The sequence below is a fragment of the Lipotes vexillifer genome, unplaced genomic scaffold (assembly GCF_000442215.2).
Source record: "Lipotes vexillifer unplaced genomic scaffold, Lipotes_vexillifer_v1.1 scaffold366, whole genome shotgun sequence".
NCBI classification, from domain to species: domain Eukaryota; kingdom Metazoa; phylum Chordata; class Mammalia; order Artiodactyla; family Lipotidae; genus Lipotes; species Lipotes vexillifer.
The window spans coordinates 160,848-179,037 of record NW_006780143.1 but is presented as its reverse complement, the minus strand read 5'-3'; the positions used below and the strand labels follow the sequence as shown (position 1 = coordinate 179,037).

Here is an 18,190-nt window from a genome sequence, read left to right as displayed (position 1 = left end):
ACTCACCAGCTCATCCCCCACGGCACGCCCCCACCCAGCTTCTTCCCATGTTTTGGGAGAAAAGCTGCTTCTCTCTGCCCAGTCCTGTCATCCACTATCACTCCTCCGCACAAGGCAGGCATGGCCTCGCTTGGTACCTGCTTAAAGTCCAAGAATCAGGTTCAGATGGGGCAGCTAACCGGCTGCGTTTGGGGAGTTGAAACTCACTCAGTCACAGCTGAAGGTATGAGCTGATACAGGGCCACTGACCACTGGTCCTGAATTAGAGAAAATGAACGGATTTGCCCGGATTTCCACAGGTGCTTCCATGTACCAACCGGTTCCACAGCTACTCCCATTGAAATGTATTCTGACCAAACAATCTTGCAGAGGAAAGCTCACGTAGCCTCAAGTCTACAACACAAAAGCAAGGAGAATAGGACAGATTTTCTGCTGCTATCATGTCCCGGACTTTCGGGTGCCCGAGGCCCCAGGGCACCGCTAGGCCATCTGTGCCAGAAACTCAATACTGCCCACGGGCCTCGAAGTGGTCAGCTGGCCGGCTGTACGCCGTCCACACTGGGTCTCCCACAAACAGCTGCATGGCCTTCACGTAGTTCTTCTCGTCCAGTGTGAAGAGGTGGTATATCCCGGCGGGGAGAGTGATCATGTCTCCTTTCTCCATGACGATCCGGATCCATGTTGAAGTACCCACTACCGTCCAGGATGTAGCGAATCTCGTCATCCAGGTATAAATGCTCCTCGTAAAACATCTTCATCTTTTCTTCAAAATTTGGTAGTTTGTCTTTGCATATGGTTATTGTGTCCATCCAGGAGTAGTTTCTCTCTTTTCGGATCTTTTCTAATTCTGGATCATTCTTATCTTTGTCAGCAACCAGCGTCCAGTAAAGGACGCCGAGCCCGTGCAGCCGCTCCAGGCGGACCAGGAGCGCGGGCTCTGCGCCGTGGGGCCGCCGCGGGTCGCTGGCGACTCGTCCATGTACCAGGACTGCACCATGGCTGGGCCGGGGGCGCGGCTGCCTGACTCCGGACCTGCACGGGCCGCCACGCCTAATATTTAAATTTAAATCTTAAAATTAACCTTTTCTTTTATATTCATTAAGTTGCTTTTCAAAGAGTTAGTTAGACCTTAAATTTAAATATCCAATCAATTAGATATATTGTGACAAATATAAAACGAGGTATGGTCTGTTTTCACCCTCCTTAGATGCTCAGGATATTTCAGTGGAGACGTACCATGGTACCATGGCCAGCCTAGCCCCTGTAGCCTCCTGGCAATGCATACATATATCTAAATGTTCTTCCCATTGTTTCACTTCCCTCAAATCATGCTGATTAGAAGTATGTTTTTTTTTTTTACCTGGATGTAAGGTACTCATAATTGGACTAACCATATTCCTTGGCTCAGGACATAGTTATCATTGGTCTCCCCAGGTATACACGTCTTGTTTGAGTTTATAATCCAATCCAAAAACCGATCATGGACAATAACTTATACGGACCTGCATGTTCTTTCCCTCTCTTACACCCCTTGCCTCATACATGGTAATCATTGCTCTAAATGTTCTGTTTAACATTTCCACATTTTAAAAAATAGAATTTTAAATGAATACATATACGTGTATAAACAAAATATGTAGATTTAGCTCTTGAATTTTATAAAAAGAGTAATCTTTAACTTGCCAAACATTAAGATTTATTTATACTGATATGGAAATGTGTAATTCATTGATTTTCACATAGTATTCCATTATGTGTATGTACCACTATATATTTATCCATTCTCCTATCTTATGGGCATTTGGTCTTTCTTTTTCTTTTTGTTTTTTTTTTTTTTTTTTTTTTTTTTTTTTTTTTTGCAATTACTAAAAGTACTGCCATGACTATACTTGTATATGTTTCCTGGTACATATGTGCAAGCATTTCTCTTGCTGGGTTGTAGGATGTAAGAATGATCAATTCACTCTCTTAGCAAAACTGTACACGCAAATTGTTGACCTCTTTTCCAACACTTGATGTGATTAGGCTTCCTAACTTTTACCTATTGAATGAGTTTAACTGGTCTTGATATATATTTCCCTAATTATTAATAACTATGAGAAACTCACTTATTGGCTATAAGTAGTTCCTTTTTTATGAAATGCTTGTTTATATCTTTTACTTATTTTTATGTTGGGTCATTTTCCTTACCAATATATATGTAGGACCCCTATATATTTCTTTGTTAGTTATATGCATGCAAATCTCTCTACCAACTTATAGCCTTTTTACTTTATTTTTATTTATTTATTAAACATCTTTATTGGAGTATAATTGCTTTACAATGGTGTGCTAGTTTCTGCTCTACAACAAAGTGAATCAGTTATACATATACATATGTTCCCATATCTCTTCCTTCTTGCGTCTCCCTCCCTCCCACCCTCCCTATCCCACCCCTCTAGGTGGTCACAAAGCACCGAGCTGATCTCCCTGTGCTATGAACACACCTCACCCTTCCCCCTCCCCATATCCTCAAGTCTGTTCTCCAGTAGGTCTCTGTCTTTATTCCTGTTTTACCCCTAGGTTCTTCATAACATTTTTTTTTTCTTAAATTCCATATATATGTGTTAGCATACGGTATTTGTCCTTCTCTTTCTGACTTACTTCACTCTGTATGACAGACTCTAGATCTATCCACCTCATTACAAATAGCTCAATTTCGTTTCTTTTTATGGCTGAGTAATATTCCATTGTATATATGTGCCACATCTTCTTTATCCATTCATCCGACGACGGGCACTTAGGTTGTTTCCATCTCCGGGCTATTGTAAATAGAGCTGCAATGAACATTTTGGTACATGACTCTTTCTGAATTCTGGTTTCCTCAGGGTATATACCTAGTAGTGGGATTGCTGGGTCATATGGTAGTTCTATTTGTAGTTTTTTAAGGAACCTCCATACTGTTCTCCATAGTGGCTGAACCAATTCACATTCCCACCAGCAGTGCAAGAGTGTTCCCTTTTCTCCACACCCTCTCCAGCATTTATTGTTTCTAGATTTTTTGATGATGGCCATTCTGACTGGTGTGAGATGATATCTCATTGTAGTTTTGATTTGCATTTCTCTAATGATTAATGATGTTGAGCATTCTTTCATGTGTTTGTTGGCAGTCTGTATATCTTCTTTGGAGAAATGTCTATTTAGGTCTTCTGCCCATTTTTGGATTGGGTTGTTTGTTTTTTTGTTATTGAGCTGCATGAGCTGCTTGTAAATTTTGGAGATTAATCCTTTGTCAGTTGCTTCATTTGCAAATATTTTATCCCATTCTGAAGATTGCCTTTTGGTCTTGTTTATGGTTTCCTTTGCTGTGCAAAAGTTTTAAGTTTCATTAGGTCCCATTTGTTTATTTTTGTTTTTATTTCCATTTCTCTAGGAGGTGGGTCAAAAAGGATCTTGCTGTGATTTATGTCATAGAGTGTTCTGCCTATGTTTTCCTCTAAGAGTTTGATAGTTTCTGGCCTTACATTTAGGTCTTTAATCCATTTTGAGCTTATTTTTGTGTATGGTGTTAGGGAGCGATCTAATCTCATACTTTTACATGTACCTGTCCAGTTTTCCCAGCACCACTTATTGAAGAGGCTGTCCAGCGTTTTTACTTTAAGGTATTTTTTTTTTTTTGGCTGCACCACATGTAATGGGGGATCATAGTTCCCCCACCGGGGATTGAACCTGTGCCCCTGCAAAGGAAGTGTGGAGCCCTAACCACTGGACTGCCAGGGGATTCCCCAACTTTAAGGTGTCTTTTGATGAATCAAATTTCTTAATTTTAATTTAGCCAAATTTATCAATCTCTTGTTATATGGTTAATGGATTTTTCATGTTGAAAATCTTTGCCTTTATTGAACAGGCTCTCCTTTCCCCATAATATATTTTTGGACATATATAAAGGATAGTCTCTTCAATAAATGGTGCTGGGAAAACTGGACAGCTGCATGCAAAAGAATGAAACTGGACCATTATCTTTATGCCATACACAAAAATCAACACAAAATAGGTTCAAGATCTGAAACCATAAAACTCCCAGAAGAAAATATGGGGATAAGCTCCTTGACATTAGTCTTGGGTATGATATTTTAGATTTGATGACAAAATCAAAGACAATAAAAGCAAAAATAAATAAGTGGAACTACATCAAACAAAGAAAGCTTCTGCACAGCAAAGGAAATCATCAACAAAATGTAAAGGCAACCTATATAATGACAGAAAATGTTTTCAAATCATATATCTAATAAGGGGTTAATATGCAAAATAAATAAATAACTCATACAACTCAACTGTAAAGAGATAAGCAATCCGATTAAAAATGGGTAGAAGACATATGATCCAGCTATCTCATTCCCGGGCATATATCCAGAGAAAACTCTAATTTGAAAAGATACATGCACCCCAGTGTTCACAGCAGCACTATTTACAATAGCCAAGACATGGAAACAACCAAAATGTCCATCGACAGATGATGGATAAAGAAGATGTGGTATGTATATACGATGCAATCCTACTCAGCCATAAAAAAGAATGAAATAATGCCATTTGCAGTAACATGGATGGACTTAGAGATGATCATACTAAGTGAAGTAAGTCAGAAAAAGACAAATATCATATGGCATCACTTATATGTAGAATCTAAAATATGATATAAATGAACTTATGTACAAAACAGAAACACACTCACTGACATAGGAAACAAATTTATGGTTACCAAAGGGGAAAGGGCAGGGAGGAATAAATTATGAGTTTGGGATTAGCAGATACAAACTACTATTGATATATATAAAATATGTAAACAACAAGCTTCCACCGTATAGCACAGGGAATTATATATATTCAATACCCTCTAATAAACCATAATGGAAAATAATATGAAAAAGAATATATTATATATATGTATATATATAACTGAATCACTTTGCTGTACACCAGAAACTAACACAACATTGTAAATCAACTATGCTTCAATAAAAAAAAAAATGGGCAGAGCACTTGAATAGATATTTTCCAAAGAAGACATACAACTGGCCAACAGGTAAATGAAAAGATGCTCAACATCAGTAATCATCAAGGAAAGGCAAATCCAAACTACAATGAGATATGATCTCACACCTCTCTAGAATGGCTATTACTAAAGAGACAAGAAATAACAAGTGTTGGTCAGGATGTGGAGAAAAGAGAACCCTTATGCACTGTCGGTGGGAATATAAATTAGTGCAACCACTATGGAAAACAGAATGGAGATTCCTCAAAAAATTAAAAATAGAATTACCATATGATCCAGCAATCCCACTTCTGGGTATATAATCAAAGGAAAGGAAATCATAATCTTGAAGAGATATCGCTATTCCCACGTTCACTGCAGCATTATTAATGACAGCCAAGGTATGGAAACAAAGTGTCCGTCAACAGATGAATGGATAAAGAAAACATTTGATACACACACACACACACACACACACACACACACACACATATAATGGAATATGATTTAGCCATAAAACAGAAGGAAGTCCTGCCATTTGCAATAACATGGATGGACCCTGAGGTATTTATGTTAAGTGAAATAAGAGAGAAAGACAATGTATATTCTCATTTATATGTGAAATCTAAAAAAAACCTGAACTTATAGATACAGAGAACAGATCCGTGGTTAATAGAAGTCAGGGAAGGTAGGCAAAGTGGATAAAGGGGGTCAAAAGGTACAGACTTCCTATTATAAGATAAGTAAGTCCCTGGGATGTAACGTAAAGCATGGTGACTCTAGCTAACGATACTGTATTGTATATTTGAATGTTAATGAGAGAGTAGATCTTAAAATTTATTATCACACAAGGAAAAAACATTGCAACTATATGTGGTGATATAAACTGTGTTAGCCATTTCACTGTATATATATACATTATATATATATATATATACACACACACACACATACACATATATATATACACATACATATATCAAATCATAATGCTGTACACCTAAAACTAATGCAGTATTATATGTCAACTAGATCTCAATAAGAAAAATCTTTCCCTACCCTATGCTCTGCAAGTTGGTTACATATATTTCCTACTGATATTTTATTTTGTTCTTACTCTTTAAGTCCTTACTCCATCTGAAGTAGATTTTTTGTACATGGTGTGTGTTATGGGCTAAAAATTATTTCCCTTCAAAATTCATATAATGAAGCTCTAGTCCCCAGTACTTCAGAATATGACTGTATTTAGAGATAGGGCCTTAAAAAGGTGATTAAGGTTAAATGAGGTCATTTGGGTGGGCCCTGATCCAATCTAACTGCTATCCTTATAACAGGAAATTTGGACATACAAGGGGACACCAGGGATGCTCTCTCACAGAGGAATGATCACGTGAGGACACGATGAGAAGGCAGCCATCTGCAGTCAAAGAGAGAGGCCTCAGGAGGAAACAAGCCTACCCACACCTTGATCCTGGACTTGTATGTAGCCCCCAGAAGTGTGAGAAAGTAAATTTCTGTTGTTTAAGCCACCTACTCTGTGGTATTCTGTTAGGGTAGCCCTAGAAAACTAATACAGTGTAAGATACGGATTTCATTTTTTTTTAATATGGAAAAATCAATTTTCTACTTCCATTTACTGAATAGTTTCCTTTCCTCAATGATCTATCATGTTTCCTCTGCCATTTACCAAAGTTCCATATATACGTGGATCTATTTCTAGGCTCTTTATTCCATTGGTCAGTCTATCCCTGTGAGAAGACCAAATTTTCTTAATTGCTCTAGCTTAATTATAAGTTGTGATAAGTGGTAAAGAAAGACCTTCCCTCTTCTAATTCTTCTTTAAGTGAGTTTGCTATTTTTGATTACTTACACTTTCAAAGTTTGCAATCAGCTTGTCAAGTTTCTCTAAAAGTCATATTGGGATTCCACTTGTGATTACATTAAATCTACAGAACTACAGAGAAATATTTTTTAATTAAAGATTTATCTCTATTGGAAAGTACATTTATTTTCTTTTTTGTTCTACTAACAACAATTTTAGTTCTGTCCACACGATGGCACCACGAAGCAAAAAATCAGATTTTCATAGTTGGACAGAAGGTCCCATAACACATACATGTTAATATTTTATTAAATGCTCAAATGTTTTGGAGGATAGACCTGAATTTCACACGGCATGTTCAACAGTCCATAAAATGCTTAAGTACATTTGGTAAAGAGATATACTATAGTATATGATAATCAAAGAATGGAAATAATGATGAAAAATATCATGACTATTCTTCATAGTCCTTTTAACATAGAAAGTCATAAACAAATATAGATTAAAAAGTTCATTATCAACTGAGAAAATAAAGACAAGGTGTAAAATTAGCTCTGGAAATTTAGGTAGTATTTTCTAAACCTGCAAGCCTACTAAAGGCTAGTAAATAAGTTTGCATAAATCTGGGGAGCAAAGGTCACTCCTAGGTTTATCTTTAAAGAGGAGGATTGCATAATTCTTCATATCCACCACCAGGCCCGCCCCTTATTCCAGCCCTGATAATCATGGGGTAAATTCTACTTTCACTTTATGAGAAACATGCCTTGGCTTGCCCTGAACTGCTTACAGAACCAAAAAGGAAGAGTCACAGAAGACTTTCCCTTTCTACTCTGTAATGCCAATGAAACTCCTTTCTACATTATGTGGGAAATACTTGAGACAGAATCTTCAAAACCATGCACATTTAATTAACTGATACCATGCATACCCTGATGGTATCTGTACTGGAGCCAACCGTTTTCTAGGTACCTTCCGGGGGTTATTAATCTGGTATTCTATATAGCACTGGAAATTAGTATCAAAAAACTGTTTAACACATATTAACTTGGATTTAAGAATCTGTCTATTGCTAATTAACATAACTTGGATGTTCTACTAAATATATAGAGAGGGAATAGTTAACTTAAATTCGTTAACCCCCAGATTCCTCATCTGTAAAATGGGAATAACAATATTTCCTACTTAGAATGGATGTAGATTTAAATAAGGCTTTTCAAAATACTATGCATGGTACCCTGCACATAAATGCACTACTGTCATTAGAACAAGAAACAGTGGTCGTCCCAGGTTAGCAAGTCTGAATCGTAAAATCTGCAAATAGGAAACTAAGCCATGTTTTAGCTCACTTGGCTATGCTCCTCCCTCATGCTACCAATCCTCTCCACTTGGAAGGCCTAGGATTGACTCTCCCAGCACGAGAGCAGCCACGTGGCTTAATGAGCCATTTAAACGACGCATTCCGCATAACCCCTTCGGAATAAGAAGTGATAGATGATTTCGATTGTAAAACCATAGTTAGCACCAGGAGCACTTTTAAACCACTTACTGTCAAAGAAAGCCCATATAGTCATTAACCGCTGCCCACTCGGACTAACTGCGCTTCTGGAACATTCCACGAGATGGCGCCTTTGCTCCCAGTCTTCGGTCATCCTGAACGCGAAGCCTTCCCAAGGCGCTGGCCTCCCTCTCCAAGGTTAAGGGCCTGACCTCCGACAAAGGTTTGCTCTAAGGTGATGGGCAGAGGCCACACGGGCCTAAGTGGGACTTGGCCATGGTCAGCCGGTCGGCCCCAGCCGAAGTCCGCTTTATTCAGAAGCGGCGGGGAGCTCGGAACACCCTGTTCCGCGGACCCTTGTCTGAAAGACCCTTGTCTGAAAGGCACGGCCTCCCCGCAGGGCCCCTCTAGACAGGAGCTAACGGGGTAAAACTGCGGGGGCGGCGGCAGCCCAGGTCTCCAGGTGGCCACCGGGAAGCCTCACGTGCCTGTGCAGTGGCTCCGGCCACACTCACACCTTGACACCGGAGGCGTCAGGTTGTAGGGCGGTGAGGAAGGGCTGTGCAGGGGAGGGAACCTGCGAGGACCGCAGCACCCGGCGGGGCTCTGATCACTGCACCGCCCGCCGCGGGGCGGGTGGGGGCGGAGCCAGGCGTCGGCCCTAGGGTTTCTACTTCAAACCCAGAAGCTCGGAACATTCCAAGAATGGGATGGCGGTCACGGGGACGGCCGGACGCCTGTGTCCGCCTCCCCATCGGGCTGAGCGCTCCCCGCGGCCGGCAAGCGGCTCGCAAGCTGGAAGCCACCAGCTCGTGGCAACCTCCCGCTCGGGCCCGGACGCTCTTGGGGCCGGTGGGCGGGGCGTCACCCGTGATGTAGCATCCCGTTTCGATTCTCCGCCCCCTTCTCCGCCCGTATATAAGACTTCTCCGGGCGTTCGCACTCGTACAAGTGAACGAAGGCGTCGGGCGTGGGAGGTCGGTGGCTGCGGCTGGGGCTCGAGGGTAGAGGCCGGCTCGGTCGCGTGTCCGCGCCTCGGAGGTGGCAGTGGGCAGTGCAGGGTGGCGAGGGGACCATGGAACTCTTGCGGACTATCACCTACCAGCCGGCCGCCGGCACCAAGATGTGCGAGCAGGCGCTGGGCAAGGCTTGCGGCGGGGGCTCGAAGAAGAAGCGGCCGGGGACTCGAAGAAGAAGCGGCCGCAGCCGCCCCCCGAGGAGCCGCAGCCGCCGCAGCCCCAGGTGCAGGTGCAGCCGGCCGCCTCGCACCACCATCACCACCACTCGCACTCGGGGGCCGAGATCTCGAGGATTATTGTCGACCCCACCACGGGGAAGCGCTACTGCCGAGGCAAAGTGCTGGGAAAGGTGACGAGCGGCGGGCGCCCTGCTGCCAGGCGGGAGGGAGATCTGCCCGGGCATTCCCCGGGCCGGGCCGGACGCCGCGCCCACCGCTTCTCGGCGTCTCGGGAGGCCGATCCCGGCGCAACGTGGGCTGCTCACCTGCCCTCCTCTGGCTTTTGTGCGCTGGCAGCGCCGGGATCGATTTCACATCCTTAGCCGCGGCTCAGTCTGCGTCCCGCCGCCCAAAGACATTGATCTTGAGGCCGGAAGCGAGGGCTTTCCATACCAGACCTAACTCTCTCGAGCTGCCCCCCCCCACCCCGCCCAGAGGATTTTCTTGAGAAGTCTCTTCAGACCCTATTTCTCATTTCCCCAACCCCAAGCCCCCCCCTCCGGAAAGCTCCTCTCTGTAAAGGGAGAAGGGGCACTGTTTTAACTTACTGTTTTAAGGAATGCTTTTCCCTTCGTGAAACAGCTTTAAAAAAGTAGACCGCATCCCTCTGTCCGCCCTTCCTCTCCCATATTTTTGCTTTTCTTTCTCATTTACTTATATATATATATATATATATATATATATATATATATATATAAAGTAAATCTGCCGTCCATGTCCCTGCCATACTCAATTCCATCTCGGCTTTGTTTCCTTTCAGGGTGGCTTTGCAAAATGTTACGAGATGACAGATTTGACAAACAACAAAGTCTACGCTGCAAAAATTATTCCTCACAGCAGAGTAGCCAAACCTCATCAAAGGGAAAAGGTGTGTATGACTGTTGAGTAAAGTATTTTCTTTGTGTGCAAGATGGCCCTTCCCTGTTAGGAAAATGTCTTCTGCATGTGTAAGACTGGCTTTTCAGAGGTGATGGAGGCTAATAAGACTGATCTTGCTTTTTTCTTTTAGATTGACAAAGAAATAGAGCTTCACAGAATTCTCCATCACAAGCATGTAGTGCAGTTTTACCACTACTTTGAGGACAAAGAAAACATTTACATTCTTTTGGAATATTGCAGTAGAAGGGTAAGTGTTCACTCCTATTTGAATGCATTTACTTCCCGCAAACTGACATGGCATTCAAACTGAACTTTATCTGGGAATTTCGTTGTGGAGGTAATTATTACATTGCAGCATTAACTTTCATCACTCATCCTGCACAAGGAAACCCCTGATTTTGGTAACTTTGTTTGACAGATTCTCTTTTTTCCTTCTCCTCTTCCCAGTCCATGGCTCATATCTTGAAAGCAAGGAAGGTGTTGACAGAGCCGGAAGTCCGATACTACCTCAGGCAGATTGTGTCTGGACTGAAGTACCTTCATGAACAAGAAATCTTGCACAGAGATCTCAAACTAGGTAAGCCTTTCACTCCAAATGCTGACTTTTGTGTCAGAGAGGTGTGCTGTCTCTCTCCCTTTTTTTTACATATTAATGTTCTTAGTTGGGACCTAACCAGTGCAATCTTGCTTATGAATGATGGCTTTCACTTGAAGCAACTGGCTGCCTGCCTCTTGAGTGGATGTGTGTGTACTTGGTTAGAACAGCTTTTCAAGGGAATTCAGATCTTTTTTTTTTTAATCATCTAGGAAACTTTTTTATTAATGAAGCCATGGAACTAAAAGTTGGGGACTTTGGTTTGGCAGCCAGGCTGGAACCCTTGGAACACAGAAGGAGGTAAGAGTCAGAAGGATACATCCTGATAGGGTTTTGTGGAGATCAAATATGCCCTTTTTATTTTCCAGTTAATGTTTCAAAGGCCAGTTGATTCTAAAATCTACAAACTGCTACAGTGTTAATTGAAGGAAACACTTATCCAGTGCCACTATGGACCAGGCAGAGTACCTTATGCCTATAAGTTGATTATGAAACAAATCTGTCTTATATTTGCCTGACATATATAAATATGTCCTGCTGTACCTGGTCTCAGTTGGCTTAAAACACTTTGTCATGTGGCTGAAAAAAATTGTACACACAATTAAAAAAAAAATTACCAAGTCACTTGGTCAAATGTCAGTTGTTTACATGCCAGAAATCAAAAGTCAGATGTTTCCAAATAGAAATTCAACATAGTGCTTTTAAGGTTTTATCCAGAGAACTAAGTTTAAACAGTAGAATAGTTCCTAATGAGATCTTCGTATTTTGTTTTCCTAGAACCATATGTGGTACCCCAAATTATCTTTCTCCTGAAGTCCTCAACAAACAAGGACATGGCTGTGAATCAGACATTTGGGCCTTAGGCTGTGTAATGTAAGTAAATGCACCAAAATAATCAAAAAGCAAATTTGGATGTGGATTTTTAACACTCGAAAAGAGTTGCTTTTTGACCGTTCCTAAAGAAGTGTTTCCTTGCATACAGGTATACAATGTTATTAGGAAGACCCCCATTTGAAACTACAAACCTGAAAGAAACTTACAGGTGCATAAGAGAAGCAAGGTATACAATGCCCTCTTCATTGCTGGCTCCTGCGAAGCACTTAATAGCCAGCATGTTGTCCAAAAATCCAGAAGATCGTCCCAGTTTGGATGACATCATTCGACATGATTTTTTTTTGCAGGTTGGTGCATTTTTTTTTTTTTTTTGGCGTCTTTTTATTACACGCTCTTGATCCTAATTTCCCAGCAGGTTACTGACGATCTTGTCTTTTACTTCATAGGGCTTCACTCCAGACAGACTCTCTTCTAGCTGTTGTCATACAGTTCCAGATTTCCACTTGTCAAGCCCAGCTAAGAATTTCTTTAAGAAAGCAGCCGCTGCTCTTTTTGGTGGCAAAAAAGACAAAGCAAGATATATTGACACACATAGTAAGTTATAAGACTTCTTTTGCTCTTCTGTGTCCAATATTATATATAAAGTTGATAAGTTAGTTAAAAGAGGCTTTTATATTAACATAATTTGGCCTGTATGTTTGTATACTATTTAACTTTGTGTAGCATAAAAAATCCACACTGCAAATTGTGGTTGATAGCTTTTTGTTTCATATGCATTAAAGTGTGCTTCTTGCATAATTACAGCTGGTGGCAAAAATAAAAGTAAAAGCTGATGGTTTTGCCTTGGATGCTCTTACGTTGGTTATTAATGCAAAAGGAGGAAATATGGCTAGCTCTGTTTCTACCTTGTTTGGATAGAATAATGCTCATAATTCTTTTCCTTGATTTACAGATAAAGTGGCTAAAGAAGATGAAGAAATTTACAAGCTTAGGCATGATTTGAAAAAGACTTCGATAACTCAGCAACCCAGCAAACATAGGACAGATGAGGTATGCTAAAGAAGAGTAAAACAGTTATAAACACTTTATATCATTTTCATTCTTTGTTAATTATCGCTTGGATCACATATTTACTTAAAGTTTTCTTTCCAACCCTTTAAAAGGGAAGATTTTATCTCTTAGTTTAACAATGCATGCAATTGAGTTACCGAAATAGCTTTTACCTGGCTTGTGTCCATTGCTTTTTGATAAGCTTTCCTACTAATTGCCACAATCTCATCTTAAACTAGAATTCTCAACCCCAAGTGAATTTTAAATGCTTGACTATGGCCTGGCTCTTCTCTCTTCTAGGAACTCCAGCCACCTACTACTACAGTTGCCAGATCTGGAACACCCGCAGTGGAAAACAAGCAGCAGATTGGAGATGCTATTCGGATGATAGTCAGAGGAACTCTTGGCAGCTGCAGCAGTAGCAGTGAATGTAAGTTGTTGTCAATTGCATTTTAAATAATGACGCTCTGAATACCAGTGCTCAATACTAAGTAACTGACGTCAGTTTGGTTTTTGGCCTGATTTAACATAGAAGAAGCAAAATTAGAGGATTGGAACAATTTTGAGTCCTCCATCCTTAGATTTAGTGAAGGGAGACTTAGTACCTACCATAGCCTGAGGGTTTTTTGTTTTGTTTTGTTTTGTTTTGTTGTTTTTTGCAGTACGCGGGCCTCTCACTGTTGTGGCCTCTCCCGTTGCGGAGCACAGGCTCTGGACGCGCAGGCTCAGCGGCCATGGCTCACGGGCCCAGCCGCTCTGCGGCATGTGGGATCCTCCCGGACCGGGGCACGAACCCGTGTCCCCTGCATCGGCAGGCGGACTCTCAACCACTGCGCCACCAGGGAAGCCCAACTTGAGGTTTTGTTGTTAATTATTTTCTAAATTTCTCTGACTTTCCAGGCCTCGAGGACAGTACCATGGGAAGTGTCGCAGACACAGTGGCAAGAGTCCTTCGAGGATGTCTAGAAAACATGCCAGAAGCTGACTGCATCCCCAAAGAGCAGCTGAGCACTTCCTTTCAGTGGGTCACCAAATGGGTCGACTACTCTAATAAATATGGCTTTGGGTACCAGCTCTCAGATCACACTGTAGGCGTCCTCTTCAACAACGGTGCTCACATGAGCCTCCTTCCAGATAAAAAGTAAGCGTGTTCAATTAAGGAAGCCCTGTCAGTTCTTTAGTTTTGCCCTAAGGAAATCTGAAAATAGTGACTAACTGCTTCCGTTTTTCCTTCTTTTCTCCGTATTGTTCCTGTTCTTTAGAACAGTTCACTATTATGCAGAGCTTGGCCAATGCTCTGTTTTCCCAGCAACAGATGCCCCTGAACAATTCATTAGTCAAGTGACGGTGCTGAAATACTTCTCTCATTACATGGAGGAAAACCTCATGGATGTAAGTACTGTGGCTTTCAAGCAGTGATGTTTGCAGTGTAGTCCACAGAGCAGTAGCATCTGTGTAACCTCAACACTTTAAGGCATGCAGCCTCTTATGTCCCACCCTCAATCTACTGGATCAGAATCTCTGGGTGGTGGGACCAGGAATCTCCAGGCCATTCTGGCACTTGCTTAAGTTTGATAGGCATTTGCTTAGAAGAACTGAGTGCACACACTGCAAAGCTTCTATAGGCACTAAGTCTCCCAATCTCTCCCAGGGTGGAGATCTGCCTAGTGTTACTGATGTTCGAAGACCTCGGCTCTACCTCCTTCAGTGGCTAAAATCTGATAAGGCCTTAATGATGCTCTTCAATGATGGCACCTTTCAGGTAAATGAACCCTTGAGGAAAGCACATGTTTAGGTCCTAAGAAAATGATTTTTACCTAGCCAATTTAATCATTGCCAAAACTCTTCACATCTTGAATATTTAGAGAGATCTAATATCTATGTCTACTTTTTAAAGGTGAATTTCTACCATGATCATACGAAAATAATCATCTGTAGCCAAAATGAAGAATACCTTCTCACCTACATCAATGAGGACAGGATATCTACAACGTTTAGACTGACAACTCTGCTGATGTCTGGCTGTTCATTAGAATTAAAAAATCGAATGGAATATGCTCTGAACATGCTCTTACAGAGGTGTAACTGAGAGACTTTTTGAATGGATCCTATGGGACTCCTCTTTTCCACTGTGAGATCTACAGGGAAGCCAGTAGAATGATCTACAGCACGTTGAAGAAGGTGGACAGGTGGTGGTACGAAAACAATTCCTCCGTGGCCTGCTGGACCTGGTGGAACCAGACCAGGCTGAGGCACACAGTTCTGGACCTTGGACAAGCTGAGAGTGAACCCGAATGCAGTTTTCCTTGACGTACCTGTTTCAAAAGGTTTTTCAGACAATTTCTCAGAAAGGTGCATTGACTTAACTTCTCTCTGTAGAGAGCACTTCAGACAGAGGACTTGGAACTGTGAATATACTTCCTGAAGGGGAGGGAGAAGGGAGGACGCTCCCATGTTGTTTAAAGGCTGTAATTAGAGCAGCTTTTGGCTGCTTAACTGTGAACTATGGCCATATATAATTTTTTTTTTTGAAGACACTTGTGGCTGGAAAAGTGCATTCCTTGTTAATAAACTTTTTATTTATTACAGCCCAAAGAGCAGTATTTATTATCAGTTTTTTTTTTTATGTTGACCATTTTAAACTGTTGGCAATAAAGAGTATGAAAAAGCAGAAACAGTGATCTCCTGTCTTTGGTATGGCACCGGCACTGCATCACAGCATTCTTGGATCATGGATTCTTGGCACTCTTTGGCAGGACATTGAGTGTAGAGGCAGGCTAGAAAGTTAGAGTTTTAACTTGGCTAATAATAATTTCTAGGAAGCCAGTCTTTAATACCTGAAGTGAAGTCGTATGCTCTCTGGTAGATCTAGCTTGAGAAGAGAAGAGTATATCAAAAATGCCACTCTTTTCACAACCAGAATATAGGCCTCCTACTGAATCCAAAGCCAATTTCTCTCTGGAGTATTTCCCCAAAACTCGTTTAGCTTGGAGCTAAAAGCTAGAGTAATCCTGTGTAAACAGATCTGTTATTAAGTGTCAGTAGGTACCGGAAGTTGATCTTAATGTGGGCAGGACTCTGTACTTCATAATACTTGCACCACCTAAATGTATAACTCAGCTTAAACCTACCTAAACACGCCCGTTGCCACCAGTAGTGAGAAGTACTTTGTAAATAAGTCATTTTCTTTCTGGTGCCTGGAGGATGGGGAATAGTAAGGGTGCCAAGCTTTGGTTTTAAGCCCATCTTTTAAACTATCAAATTATCCAAGGGGTAAATCTGAGACAGTTTTCTTTCAGTGGGATGTCTCCTTTGACAGGTGTACAAAGCTGCTCCCTGTTACTCTGAACTTACAGTGACCTGTATAAAGTGCAAATACTTTTTTTGTTCAATTGTAATCCCACTATAAGGAAAATATTGTCCTGAGAAAAGCAGCACTCTCTCATGTGTTAGGCTCTGTTTGCACTAGGATCCTGTACAGAGTAGTGTAGAGATGGTGGTTATAATTTTACAGTTTTCTAAAATTACTACAAACTGCACCTGATATGCTTTATTAATAAAAGTCAAATCTGGAGAACTGTTTATGGATATTTCACAGTTCCTAGAGTAACTCCTGCTGACTGGAGTTCTCTGGCCACGTGTAGCGCTTCAGTCTCTGTTAAATGGTTTGTGGTAATAGCTGAATAAAATAGTAATAGCTGAAGAAAACTGGATAATTACATTAATAGCTGGGTGTGCAAAAGTAGAATCTATTTTTATCGTTGTGAGCAGAGAGGTAGAAGTAGGAGTTTGTAAATAGTAAAAAGTGTGCTTTTTTCATTTTGAGTTTTACAGTGTTAGGTTGTATATTGCTTCACCATTTCAAAATAAGGTACTTATCCATTCTTGTATGTACTGAGGGTCTACTGTGTGCCAAATCCAGGGCCTGGCATTGGAGATGTTGAGTGAGCCCAAACCTCTCCCTGCCCTTGAGGAAATCACAGCAGAGTGGAGGAGACATTTGTCTAGTAGTCTGATAAGTGCTGTGATATTATGATAAAGATATGCACTGGGTGTTGTGGGAACCAAGAACAGGAATCATGGGGAAGGAGCCACAGGCGTGGGGCAGACTCAGAGAAGAGATTCCAGAGAAGAAAATTCTTTTTTATTGGGTTTTGAAAGATGAGTGAGGGTTAAATAAAGGTATGAGATGGGGAAGGGTATTATAAGCAGTGGGAATAACATATATAGATGCCCGAGGGTGAAAGAGTTCACAGGAGAGGTGGATGTGTAAGTCTGAAGCATCATAGGTAAAGGCTGGAAGAAACAGACCTGATGTGCCCCCAAGTTCCATCACAAGGCATTTAGGCTGCACCGAAGGCTATGTGTAGTTACTGAAAGATTTTAAAGAAGCAAGTGACCTAGTATTTCAGTTTTATTAAATTCATTCTGGGGACGTAAGCAAGATGGGTGGGGAAGAAGATGGAGAGAGATGACCCAAACAGTAAAGATGCTAATGTTGTGATCCAGGTGAGAAAAGACTTTATAAAAAGGAGCATATAAAGAGTTAGGTAGTGTCTCCTTTGGCCCGTCTGCCAATAGTTTATTTTAGTATCCCCAGTACGGTGGCATATGGCAATCAAATATTGAATGAATAAATGACAGTAGATTTGGGAGGGACTTAGAAAGTTGATTTGAATAGGATTTGGCACTTTATTGAATGTGGAGCCTGAGGAAGAAGGTGGGCCTTAGGATGATTGGCAGTCAATGGTGGGTAGGCAGTGTACTGTGGGGTCATTAACTGAAATACATTAGGAATGTAGAAGGAAGAGCCTGATATTCAGGGAAGTACAGTGAGTTCAGGACAGCTTGAATCAAACTCATGTGAGGATGCTCAAATAGGTCCAGAGAACAGTCGGATATACATGTCTACATCTCAAGAGCAAGCGAGATTTGGGAGTAAACAGGCTTTGGATGAGAGCACACAAAAATGGGTCCCTGTCGTCCCTTCTACCCAGGAGCATTTTTATTTTTTGGTACTGAGAACATCTATGTAAAATATAACAGTGTTGATAAACCTTTGCAGTGAAGGAAAGAAGATAAAAAATTCCCAAATAAATTCTACTTTTCAAAATCAAGGACCCTGGATTCCATAAAAACAACTCCCAAATAACAGATGTGCATGATGAACATCTTCGGTCCTCAAGGATGTTTCTCACTTAGCCATCCCCAATCCTGGCAGTCTATGGGCTGAGATACAAGGCAATCTTTTAAGATGTAAAACTTCA

At 41.4% G+C, this 18,190-nt stretch overlaps 1 protein-coding gene and 1 pseudogene across 1 annotated transcript; one reads left to right on the top strand and one right to left on the bottom strand.

The window, feature by feature from the left end:
* Positions 1–480: 480 nt before the first annotated feature.
* Positions 481–997, bottom strand: LOC103080935 (1,2-dihydroxy-3-keto-5-methylthiopentene dioxygenase pseudogene; annotated as a pseudogene).
* Positions 998–9,182: 8,185 nt separating this feature from the next.
* Positions 9,183–15,598, top strand: PLK2 (polo like kinase 2). Its single transcript, XM_007453215.1, is given in 15 exon segments — positions 9,183–9,505; positions 9,508–9,696; positions 10,326–10,433; positions 10,575–10,691; positions 10,892–11,021; positions 11,252–11,339; positions 11,817–11,912; positions 12,022–12,220; positions 12,320–12,467; positions 12,826–12,923; positions 13,224–13,353; positions 13,824–14,064; positions 14,186–14,315; positions 14,575–14,685; positions 14,821–15,598. Coding segments are annotated over 15 exon segments (2,079 nt in total). The 5' UTR covers positions 9,183–9,403; the 3' UTR covers positions 15,013–15,598.
* The last annotated feature ends 2,592 nt before the right edge of the window (positions 15,599–18,190 follow it).